The 13,092-nt window shown below is 42.3% G+C and overlaps 1 protein-coding gene across 1 annotated transcript in view; it reads right to left on the reverse strand.

Moving 5' to 3' along the window:
- The window catches only part of LOC112077719 (fructose-1,6-bisphosphatase 1), a 12,985-nt gene extending 9,498 nt beyond the window's left edge, over positions 1-3,487 (reverse strand). Inside the window, exon 1 of the mRNA XM_024144184.2 lies at positions 3,220-3,487. Within this exon, the coding sequence (XP_023999952.1) occupies positions 3,220-3,389 (170 nt within the window). The 5' untranslated portion in view covers positions 3,390-3,487. The remainder of the gene's footprint in view (positions 1-3,219) is intronic.
- Positions 3,488-13,092: the final 9,605 nt, after the last annotated feature.

The raw sequence follows: 13,092 nt of genomic DNA on the forward strand, positions 1-13,092 counted from the left end.
TCCATCAGTCTAAAATATTCCTGTTACAAATGCACAACCTTCAAAGTTATGTCATAATTACGTAAAATTCTGGCAAAATTAGTTCGCAATGAGCCAGGCGGCCCAAAACTATTGCATATACCCGGACTCTGCGTGCAATGAACGCAAGAGAAGGACACAATTTCACCTGGTTAATATTGCCTGCTAACCTGGATTTCTTTTAGCTAAATATGCAGGTTTAAAAAGATATACTTCTGTGTATTGATTTAAGAAAGGCATTGATGTTTATGGTTAGGTACAGTCGTGCATGGATTGTTATTTTTTTCTCAAATGTGCTTTCGTTAAATCATCCCCCGTTTGGCGAAGTTGGCTGTCTTTGTTAGGAAGAAATAGTCTTCACACAATTCGCATCGAGCCAGGCGGCCCAAACTGCTGCATATACCTTGACTCTGTTGCAAGATCAGTGACACCATTTCCCTAGTTAAAAAAATTAATGTAAAGATAACCAAATATGTGCCAAGCAAGTGTGATACTGCAATTTTGAAATGAGGAAGTGAGTGYGATTGTGTATACCAAAAACACTGTCCTTCTCTCAGCACATATCAAAGCTGCAGGCTACAGTTCAATCTAGACTTGGTTCCTGTATCGTRAATCGCTCCTCTTTCACCCCAGCTGCCAAACTAACCCTGATTCAGATGACCATTCTACCCATGCTAGATTACAGAGACATAATTTATAGATCAGCAGGTAAGGGTTCTCTCGAGCGGCTAGATGTTCTTTACCATTCGGCCATCAGATTTGCCACCAACGCTCCTTATAGGACACATCACTGCACTCTGTACTCCTCTGTAAACTGGTCATCTCTGTATACCCGTCGCAAGACCCACTGGTTGATACTTATTTATAAAACCCTCTTAGGCCTCACTCCCCCCTATCTGAGATATCTACTACAGCCCTCATCCTCCACATACAACAGCCGTTCTGCCAGTCACATTCTGTTAAAGGTCCCCAACACACACATCCCTAGGTCGCTCCTCTTTTCAGTTCGCTGCAGCTAGCGACTGGAACGAGCTGCAACAAACACTCAAACTGGACAGTTTTATCTCCATCTCTTCATTCAGACTCAATCATGGACACTCTTACTGACAGTTGTGGCTGCTTTGCGTGATGTATTGTTGTCTCTACCTTCTTGGCCTTTGTGCTGTTGTCTGTGTCCAATAATGTTTGTACCATGTTTTGTGCTGCTACCATGTTGTATTGCTACCATGTTGTGTTGTTGTCATGTGCTGCTACCATGTTGTTGTCATGTTGTGTTGCTACCATGTTGTATTGCTACCATGTTGTTATGTTGTATTGCTACCATGTTGTTGTAATGTTGTGTTGCTACCATGTTGTGTTGCTACCATGTTGTTGTCATGTTGTGTTGCTACATTTACATTACATTTAAGTCATTTAGCTGACGCTCTTATCCAGAGCGACTTACAAATTGGAAAGTTCATACATATTCATCCTACCCTGCTGTGTTGTCGTCTTAGGTCTCTTGTCGTGATGTGTGTTTCGTCATATATATATATATATATATCTTTTTTTTTTTTCAGGCCTTTTGGTAGGCTGTCATTGTAAAATAATGACTTGCCTAGTTAAATAAAGGTTAAATAAAAAATAAACAAATATCCCATCAAATTAAATGTGAAGTTACATAAAATACAGCTACTTACCTTACCTATGTTGAGTGATTATGATTGGTCAAATAGCCTACTAGGGCCTAGGCTACCCTCTGCTGAGGGGAGAATGGTTCATTATAATGGCTGGAACGGAGCCAATGGAATCAAACCACGTGTTTGATACCATTCAAATTCGCTTTATTGGCATGACGTAACAATGTACATATTGCCAAAGCTTTCTTTGGAGATTTACAATATTAACATAATTAAAATAATCATCAATTTTGTCAACGGGACAACAGTAACAACAATAACCAAGGGTCAAAATAACCATACATTCAACAATAGCAATAAGCATACAGTAGAGTACATGTGTAGGTTGGTTGGTCTGTCAGACTCTGTCCCTCATCGTATGGCAGGCAGCAATGTAGTGCGCTGCCAACCCACAGCTCTCTGCGTCCTCCCCCAACAGGACGGGTAGCCTACTCTCATCAGAGAGGTCTTTGAAACCTTGAATAAGGGATTCAAATTTGGGGAAGACAATAATTGTTCTATATTTTTGAAATTTTGTCAGGAAATGCAGCTCCGTCTCAGGTTCTGCTGTTGTGCAGTGGTTGCACAGCCTTTCCTCTACAGGGAGCCAGGTTTTCCTGTGTCTACCCTTCTCGATGGCAAGGCTGTGCTCACTGAGCCTGTACTTTGTCAAGGTTTTTCTAAGGTTTTGATCAGTAACCATGGTCAAATAGTTAGCCACGGTGTTCTGTCGATTTAGGGCCAGATAGCACTGCATTTTGCTTTGTTTCCCAATAAGCAATATAGTTTTGTTTTGACTGTGTTGTAATTTGGTTTATTCTGATTGAATGGATGTTCTGGTCCGGAGGCTTCAGTGTGTTAGTAGAACAGGTTTGTGAACTCAGCACCAGGACCAGCTGGATGAGGGGACTCTTTTCTTTGCTCAGCTCTTGGCATTGCAGGGCTTGGTARTGATATGAGAGGGGGTCACTGTATTTTAGATGTTAACAAAACTTACTCTTTTTTTAGTTTTTATTATTAGTGTATATTGGCCTAATTCTGACCTGCATACATTGATTGCAGTTTTCCTCTGGACATGTAGGATACTTTTACAGAACTCTGCATGCAGGGTTTCAATGGGGTGTTTGTCCCATTGGGTGAAATCTTGTTTTGCAAGTTGACCCCACACCTCGCTACCATTAAAGTGCAATTGGTTCAATGACACAACAGTTCGTTTCAGACAAATTTYAATAGGTATTTCAACTTGAATGGCTGTCTGTCTCATTCAACTGATTCTGTTCCAGCCATTCCCAGGAGCCCGTCCTCCCCAACTTCCCACCAACCTCCTTACATGTTACATCTGAAACGTTCAGTGTGTAAATTGTGTAAAAACACGCCTAGGACATTAGCCTACTAATATATCTGTAAACAAATTGCTACTTGTACAATGACTTGTTGAACAACAAACTTTCTCGGTCTCTTGTCTCYCTCTCCAATGAGAGATAGACAGACAAGTCCTATTTTGTTGAAAGCATGCTTGCTAACTGTGATGATAATTACTTACAAGTTGGCGATGCCAGCTTTCCTCACCGCTGTGGAGATGGCTTTGACGGCCGTGCACATCGAGTTGAGCAGGGTAGTGAGCTCCCCTGTCCCCTTCGCTTTCCTCCCTTCCTCCAGCACAAACCGGGTTAAAGTCACCACRTTGGTATCAAAAGAGCCTCGGTCAGACATGACTGCAAAGATCGTAGAGAGCGGCGGGCCAGAAGAGTCCTGAATGAAAATGTTGACTACAAATCAAACAATGAACTGCCTGACTGTTAACGCGGAACTTGGAGATGAGAGAGGGTAGTGAAGACAGGACAGCCAATCCGAAGTGAAAGCGCACAGGGMAAGAGGAGTGGCCGGCCGGGTGGAACCAATGGGTTATTCGATTATGCTGCGCCGTGGGGCACCGGTCTATGGCCCGTGAAWTAAACGGGCAAAAGCGGTAGGCCTCTTCTTCTTCTGTAGGGTTTATCGTGGTTGGCATCTAACAYTATAGTGCATTACCGCCACCTACTGAACCCACTCTCCCACTGACAAAAATGACCTATAGTGGTATAAAGAGGGGTTCCTGCAACACATGCACCTTCTCGGTGGAAAACAGAGCGTCCTTTGTAGAGGACAATGCCGTCTGTAACCAACAATGGACTGAACTGACACTGTAGCTAGAATGGGAGGGGAAATAATAGACTCTCTCATGCCTGAAATCAAGTTGAAGCTGAGTGAATGCACAGTGTGCGCGCTTTGTCACAAATTTGGAAGCACAGAATCATCTAGAATGTCATTGTTTGCAGTAGCGTTAAGATGTCCCTTCACTGGAACTAAGGGATCTGAACCATGAAAAACAGCCCCAGACCATTATTCCTCCTCCACCAAACTTTACAGTTGGCACTATGCATTGGGGCATGTAGCGTTCTCCTGGCATCCATCAAACCCAGATTTGTCCGTCGAACTTCCAGATGGAGAAGAGTGATTCATCACTCCAGCGAACGTGTTTCCACTGCTCCAGAGTCCAATGGTGGTGAGCTTTACACCATTCCAGCCGACGCTTGGCATTGCGTATGGTGATCTTCGGCTTGTGTGCTGCTGCTCTGCCATGGAAACCCATTTCATGAAGCTCCCGACGAACAGTTATTGTGCTGACGTTGCTTCCGAGGACCGACAAGTTTTATGCTCTTCAGCACTCGGCGGTCCCGTTCTGTGAGCTTGTGTGGTCTACCACTTTGCGGCTGAGGCGTTGTTGCTCCTAAACGTTGCCACTTCACATTAACAGCACTTACAGTTGACCGGGGCAGCTCTAGCAGGGCAGAAATTTGACAAACTAACTTGTTGGAAAGGTGGCAAGCTATGACGGTGTCACATTGAAAGTCACTGAGCTCTTCAGTAAGGCCATTCTACTGCCATTGTTTGTCTATGGAGATTGCATGGCTATGTGCTCGATTTTATACGCCTGTCACCAACGGGTGTGGCTGAAATAGCCAAAACCACTAATTTGAAGGGGTGTCCACATACTTTTGCATATATAGTGTATTAAACTATCATAGGCCTAACTCACTATATTGTTAAACTGGAAATTATACACATTTTGCAAAACTCATGGAAATCCTGGACCCACTCCAAGTTGCATACCGCCCAAACTGATCCACAGATGATGCAATCTCTATTGCACTCGACACTGCCTTTTCCCACCTGGACAAAAGGAACACCTACGTTAGAATGCTTTTCATTGACTACAGCTCAGTGTTCAACATCATAGTCCCCTCAAAGCTCATCACCAAGCTAAGGACCCTGGGACTAAACACCTCCCTCTGCAACTGGAACCTGGACTTCCTGACGGGCCGCCCCCCAGGTGGTGAGGGTAGGCAACAACACATCTGCCACGCTGATCCTCAACACTGGGGCCCCTCAGGGGTGTGGCTTAGTCCCTTTCTRTACTTCTTGTTCACCCACGACTGCATGGCGACACATGACTCCAACACCATCATTAAGTTTGCTGACGACACAACAGTGGTAGTCCTGATCACCATCAACGACGAGACAGCCTATAGGGAGGAGGTCAGAGAACTGGTAGTGTTTAGCCAGGACAACAACCTCTCACTYAACGTGAGGAAGACAAAGGAGCTGATCATGGACTAGAGGACAAGGAGGGCCGAACAGGCCCCCATTAACATCGACGGGGCTGTAGTGGAGTGGGTCGAGTTTCAAGTTCCTTGGTGTCCACATCTGTCATGAATGAATCATGAACAATAGTGAGTGAAGAAGTTACAGACGCACAAATATCATACCCCCAAGACATGCTAACCTCTCACCATTACAATAACAGGGGAGGTTAGCATTTTATATCATACCCCCAAGACATGCTAACCTCTCACCATTACAATAACAAGGGAGAGGTTAGCATACCCCCAAGACATGCTAACCTCTCACCATTACAATAACAGGGGAGGTTAGCATTTTATATCATACCCCCAAGACATGCTAACATCTCACCATTACAATAACAGGGGAGGTTAGCATTTGATATCATACCCCCAAGACATTCTAACATCTCACCATTACAATAACAGGGGAGATTAGCATTTGATATCATACCCCCAAGACATGCTAACCTCTCACCATTACAATAACAGGGGAGGTTAGTATCTTATATCATACCCCACGACATGCTAAACGCTTCTCACCAGTACAGATAACAGGGGAGGTTAGCATTTTAATAATCATACCCACCAAGACATGCCTAAACTCTCACCATTCAATAACAGGGGGGGTTAGCATTTTAATATCATACCCCCAAGACATGCTAACCTCTCACGACATTAACAATTAACAGGGGAGATTTAGCATTTTAATCATACGCCCTCAAGACATGCTAAACCTCTCACCATTAACAATAAGGGGAGGTAGCATACCCCCCAAGAGCATGCTAACACTCTCACCATTACAAGAAAGGGGAGAGTAGCATTTTTATTATCATACCCCAAGACATGCTACCTCTCACCATTACAATATACAAGGGAGGTTAGTATCTTATATCATACCCCCAAGACAATGCTAAACCTCTCACCATTACAATACAAGGGAGGTTAGCATTTTATAATCATACCCCCCAGACATGATGCTAACCTCTCACCATTACAATACACAGGGGGGGTTAGCTACCCGCAAGACCATGCTAACCTCTCAGCCATTTACAATAACGGGAGGTTAGTATCTTATATCATACCCCCAAGGACATGCTAACCTCTCACCAATTACAATACAGGGGGAGGTTAGCGTTTTTATCATACCCCCAAGACATGCTAACGTCTATCAATTACAATAACAAGGGGAGGTTAGGTTTTAATATCTTACCCTGCCCAAGACTATGCTAAACCTCTCACCAGTACAATAACAGGAATATGTTAGTGTAACCGATGTGAAATGGCTAGCTAGGTAGCGTGGTGCGCGCTAGCAGCCTTTCAGTCGGTGACGTCACTTGCTCCTGAAAACCTTGAAAAGTAGTGGTTCCCCTTGCTCTGCAAGGGCCGCGGCTTTGTGGAGCGATGGGTAACGATGCTTTGTGGGGTGAACTGTTGTTGATGTGTGCAGAGGGTTCCCTGGTTCCGCGCCCGGTGTCGGGGCGAGGGGACGGTCTAAAGTTAAAGCTGTTACACTAGCCATTTTTAAAATGGTTTTAAAACCCCCAAAGACATGCTAACATCTCACAATTAGCAATAGCAGGCTAGTTAGCATTTTTATCATACGCCCCTAGACATGCTTAACATCTCACCATTACAATAACAGGGGAGTTTAGCAATTTTATATCATATACCCCAGACATGCTAAGCCTCTCACCATCACAATAACAGGGGGGGTTAGCATATCCCCCAAGACAATGCTAATACCTCGTCACATCTACAATAACAAGGGAGGTTAGCATTTTATATCAGACCCCCAAGACATGCTACATCGCACCATTACAAATAACAGGCTATGTAAAGTTTTATAGCAATAACCCCAAGACATGCTAAGCCCTCACCATTACAATACAGAGGGAAGGTTAGCATTTTATATCAATAATAACCCCAAGAGGCATGCGTAACACCCTCACCATACAATAAAGGGAGGTTAGCATTTTGATATGCATACCCCCAAGAGACATGAGCTAAACATCCACCATTACTAATAACAGGAGGAGATTAGCATTTGTATTCATATCCCCCAAGACATGCTAACTCTCACCATTACAATAAAGGGTAGGTTAGGCATCTTATATATATACGCCCCAAGATCATGCTACACCTCTCACCATTACGAATAACAGAGGGAAGGTTAGCATTTATATCATACCCCAGACATGCTAAGCCTCTCACCAGTTGACAATTACAACAGGGGAGGTTAGAATTTTTAATATCATAACCCCCAAGACATGCTAAACTCTCACCATTACAATAACAGGGAGGTTAGCATTTTATATCATACCCCCAATAGACATGCTAAAACTGCTCACCATTTACAAAACAGGGGAGATTTTAGCATTTCATTATCAGTAACCCCCAAGACATGTAACCTCTCCCATTACAGATAACAGGGAGGTTAGATTTAATATCATGACCCCCAAGAACATGCGTTAACATCGCACCATTACAATAACAGGGCATGTTAACATTTTATATCATACCCCAAGACATGCTAACCCTTCACCATTACAATAACGAGGGAGGTAAGCATTAATCACCCCCAAGGACTGCTACACGTCTCACATTTAAATTACACAGGGGGAGGTTACGCGTTTTATAATCAATACCCCAAGACATGCTAACCTCTCACCATACAATAACAGGTAGTTAGGAGGTATGTGAAATTCTATAGTCAGGTGACGCGCCAGCTCAGTCGGGACATGCTTAAACCTCTGAAGTACAGTGTACAGGGCTTAGCGATTACATGCAAGCGGCACCGCTACCAATTTGGGTGGTTAGCACGACTGGTAACCCGACTGCTTAACAGGGGGAGCTTTAGTTCTGGATGTTCCGGCAGAGGTTCATGTATCCGCGCCCAGTAGTACGGAGGGACGGTTACATTTATCATCCCCAAGACATGCTAATCTCACCACTATTACAATAAAGTGTTAGGCCTATACTCCCAGAACATGCTAACTTATCACTTACAATAACAGGGTGTTAGCGATTTTATATCATACCCCCTAAGAACTGCTAACGTATCTCATCATTTACAAATAACAGGGGAGTTACTGCATTTTATATTCATACACGCCCAAGACATGTGCTTAACCTTCACAGTACATACAGTATTTAGTTAACCATGATATATGGCACTTGGAGGGGGTCGCGTGCTAGCCAGTGCCTTACCCTCGTCACTCTCTAAACTAAGAAGGGTTAGCATGTTCCTATCAATCTCATAAGGGCCCGGGCTCGTCAGCGAACTGCAATGTAACAGTTACGGGCTATGTTATTTGATGTCATCAAGGTACCGCCTGAGTTACATGCTAAGCCCCTGCGCGAGGGTACAGCATAAAGTCAGAGGGAACGGTACCAATTAGCTTTAATTCATACCCCAGACATGCACTACTCACCTTAAATCGAAGGTTGCTATCAACGCCAGTGCTAATCGACTTAAATACAGGGTGCATTTTTATTCAATACCCCCTAAGACAATGCTACATCTCACCATTACAATAACAGGCGGAGATAGCATTTTATATATTAACCCCAAGACATGCTAACCTCTCACATTACAATAACAGGGTGCGTTAGGCATTTATCAACCCCAAGACCTGACCTAACCTCTCACCATTACATAACAACAGGGGAGTTTAGCATTTATATCATAACCCCAAGACCATGCTACGGATATCACACCATTAACAATAACAGGCTAAGGTTAGCATTTTATAATCATACCCCCAGACATCTAACCACTCACCATTAAATAACAGGGGAGATTTAGGTCTTTATATTCTAGTAACCCCAAGACTATTTGCTAACCTCTCACACTATACAATAACAAAGGGAGGTTAGCATTTTATATCATACCCCATCAGACATGCTAACGACTCCTACCCATTACGAATAACAGGGCAGTTAGAATTTATATCATCCCCCATAGACATGCTAACCTCTCACCATTACAATAAAACAGGGAGGTTAGCATTTTAGATCAATACCCCCAAAGACATGCTAACCTCTCACCCAATTACCAAATAACGGGGGGTTAGCCATACCCCAAGACATGCTAACCTCTCACCTTTAACAATAACAAATGGCAATAACATAACCACATGGAAACCACATCTTTGATGTGTTTGATGGCCATTCCATGAAATCCGTTCCAGACATTATTGTGAGCGTCCGCCCCTCAGCAGCTCCAGCTGAAAAATACTAAACTTTTGACTACTTTAATAACACACATAGGTGAATTATCCCAATACTTTTTGTCCCCATAAAATGGGGGGGACAATGTTTCAAAGTGCTGTAATTTTCTAAACGGTTCACCTGATATGGTGAAAATCCCTCAAATGAAAGCTGACAGTCGGGCACTTTAACCTCGTAGTCATTGTATATTTTTAAATCCAAAGTGCTGGAGTAACAGAGCCAAAACACACAACATGTGTTGGAGCTCACTGTCGTTAGTCCTGCTGGTTTGGTTAACTATTTAATTATCTGCATGACTTCTCTGTTTTTCTCTCTGCTCCTCTGTTGGGAAGGCTGTCAGTAATCACTCACTGTTACTCTACAACTGTTGTTTAGCCAAGCCTGCCAGTAATAAACTGTCACTGTTATCTACAACTGTTGTTTACGCAAAGCCTGCCAGTTAATCACTTCACTGTTACTCCTACAACTGTTGTTTAACCAAAGCCTGCCAGTAATCACTTCACTGTTACTCTACAACTGTTGTTTACCATGAGCCTGCAGTAATCAACTTCACTGTTACTCCTTACAACTGTTGTTACCAAGCCTGTCAGTAAATCACTTCACTGTTACTTTCTACACTGTTGTTTACCAAGCCTGCCATAATCACTTCAATAACTGTTACTCTACTAACTGTTTGTTTACGCAAAGGCCTGTCAGTAATCACTTAAACTGTTACTTACAATGTTTGTTTACGCAAGGCCTGTCAGTAATCAACTTTCCTGTTTAACTCTACAACTGTTTGTTTACCAAGCCTGTCAGTAATCACTATTCAACTGTTACTCCTACAACTGTTGTTTACCAAGACCTGCAGTAAATCACTTCACTGTTACTCTACAACTGTTGTTTATCCAAGGCTGCCAAGTAATTGCACTTCAACCTGTTACTCTACAACTGTTTGTTTACGGCAGCCTGTCAGTAATCACTCACTGTTACTCTACAAACTGTTTGTTTACCAAAGCCTGCCAGTAATCACTTCACTGTTACTCTACAACTGTTGTTTTACCCAGCCTGTCATTGTAATCACTTCACTGTTTTACTCTACAACTGTTGTTTACCAAGCCTGCAGTAATCACTTCACTGTTACTTAACTCTACAACTGTTGTTTACGCAAGCCTGTCAGTAAATCAACTTCACTGTTACCTCTAGCAACTGTTGTTTACAAAGCCTGTCCAGTAATCACTTCATCTGTTACTCTACAACTGTTTGTTTACCAAGCCTGTCAGTAATCACTTCACTGGTTACTTCCTAACCAACCTGTTGTTTTACCCAAGCTGCCAGTAATCACTTCAACTGTTACTCTAACAACTGTTGTTTACGACAAGACTGTCAGTAATCACTTCACTGTTACTCTACAACTGTTGTTTTACCGCAAGCCTGCCAGTAATCACTTCAACCTGTTACTCTAACAACCTGTTGTTTAACCAAGCCTGTCATAAATCACTTCAACTGTTACTCTACAACTGTTGTTTACCAAGCCTGCCAGTAATTCACTTCACTTGTTACTCTACACTGTTTTGTTTTACCAAAGCCTGTCAGTAAATCACTTCACTGTTACTCTAACAACTGTTGTTTACCAAGCTGTCAGTAATCACTTCACTGTACTCCTATCAACTGTTGTTTACCAAGCCTGCCAGTAATCATTCACTGTTACTAACTTCTACAACTGTTGTTTAACCAAAGCCTGTCAAGTAAATCACTTCCACTGTTACTTCTACAACTGTTTGTTTAACCAAGCCTGTCAGTAATACTTCACTGTTATCTATCAACGTTGTTTACCAAGCCTGCCAGAGAACCTGAGGGGGCCCAGACTCTGAAGAGCCTGTTTTTTATCCTCTTATGTTTGTTATGTCGTGTCCTTTGGCCTGAGTGATAATGACATGCTATTCTATAAAATCCTTTCTTCCGTAATTAATTATACCTGATTGAGTCTAATCACGTAAAATGTAATTAACTAGAAAGTCGGGGCCCACGAAATAATATTTATAGAGCTGTTATCTTTCCGAAAAACTCTTAAAGACCTAGTAATATTTTAACATCAATAGCAGTCATATTATCGTCACCTTATTTCAGTCTCATCTGAAAGTTGGTAAATTCTTGGTTATCTTCACGAACCCCTGTCTAACAAGTTGAATCAGCAATAGCAAAATTGGGTTTAATTATTTATTTACTAATACCTAACTAATTCACACAGAATACATCTACACAGATAATCATAACCTTGATTACAAATTACGTCAAATAAAGGAAAAATGTGCCTAGCGGGTTGAACAGAATATGACAAGCTTGTTTACAAACAAAAGAAAAGGGCAGGGTTTGATGAAAAGAGCGGGAAGACTGAGGAAGCAAGGGCGAAGTGTGCTATCCGTAAATACAATATCTTATGCATTCTAAAATTAACCGCCATTTGGAAAAAGGAAAATGCAATAAATATTTAACTCCTGAGCTGCGCTTCGGTAGGTTTGGTGGTAGATGGAAGGCCGTGTTGCGCCCAACGCGGGTCCTTTGTCCCTTTGAAGAAGTGTCTCTAGCTGCTGTGCTGGGTGGTAGACGGGATACTGCTGTCTTCCTAATTTACGTTTGCAGCTCTGTTGCAAATCAACGTCTAGGAGGTATGCACTTCTATAGTGAATAAGAGTTTCAAAGTTCATACCATTCCAACCAAAAGCTCATGCTGAGTTTGGCTTCGTTCTGGTAGTTGTTTATCTGAACCATTCTGAGATCGACCGTCGTCCCCTCAACGATCTCTCGAACATGGAAGTTCATTTTCGTCAATGGCTATATAGTGGAGGGAGAAGGGTGTGTCTGAAAAGTGTATAACCCATGTCTCTTCACAGGGACGGGCTGAGCAGAGCCTCTAAACTTATGAAAAACCCAAATCTCCATTGAAGCTAAAATTACATTTAAATCTCTTCACAAATATTTCACATATTCAAACAATTGAATTGACTTTCCAGACAAGTAAGTTTATGTCATTCTATCTAATTGATGAAGAATGTGTCAGAGGGCAACCGAACTGACATAATATACCTTAAAGTAGCAGTAGACAATAAACAGGGGGTTCTATTATAATACAGGCCAGGTCTTATTATAATACAGGTCCAGGTCATTATAATACATACAAGGTTATATTATAGAACAGGCCAGGTCTATTAAATAATAGCATCAAAGTCTGTTATAATACAGGCCAGGTCTAGAGGCGCAGGTCTTAGTATACTTACAAGGTCAGGTCTATTATAAACATACCAGGTCTATTAATAATACAGGAAGGGTCTATTATAATACATGCATGGTTGGGGGGGTCTATTATATACAGGCCAGGTCTAGAGCCAAAGTGTAAGTATAATACAGGCAAGGTCTAATTATATTACCGTCCAGGTCTAACAAGGCCAGGTTCTATTATAGTTACAGAACCAGGTCTAGTATAAGTCAGACGCAGTGTAATTATAATACAGGCCATTGGGGGGTTGTGGGGTCTATTATAT

Source organism: Salvelinus sp. IW2-2015, unplaced genomic scaffold (assembly GCF_002910315.2).
Source record: "Salvelinus sp. IW2-2015 unplaced genomic scaffold, ASM291031v2 Un_scaffold4859, whole genome shotgun sequence".
NCBI classification, from domain to species: Eukaryota; Metazoa; Chordata; class Actinopteri; order Salmoniformes; family Salmonidae; genus Salvelinus; species Salvelinus sp. IW2-2015.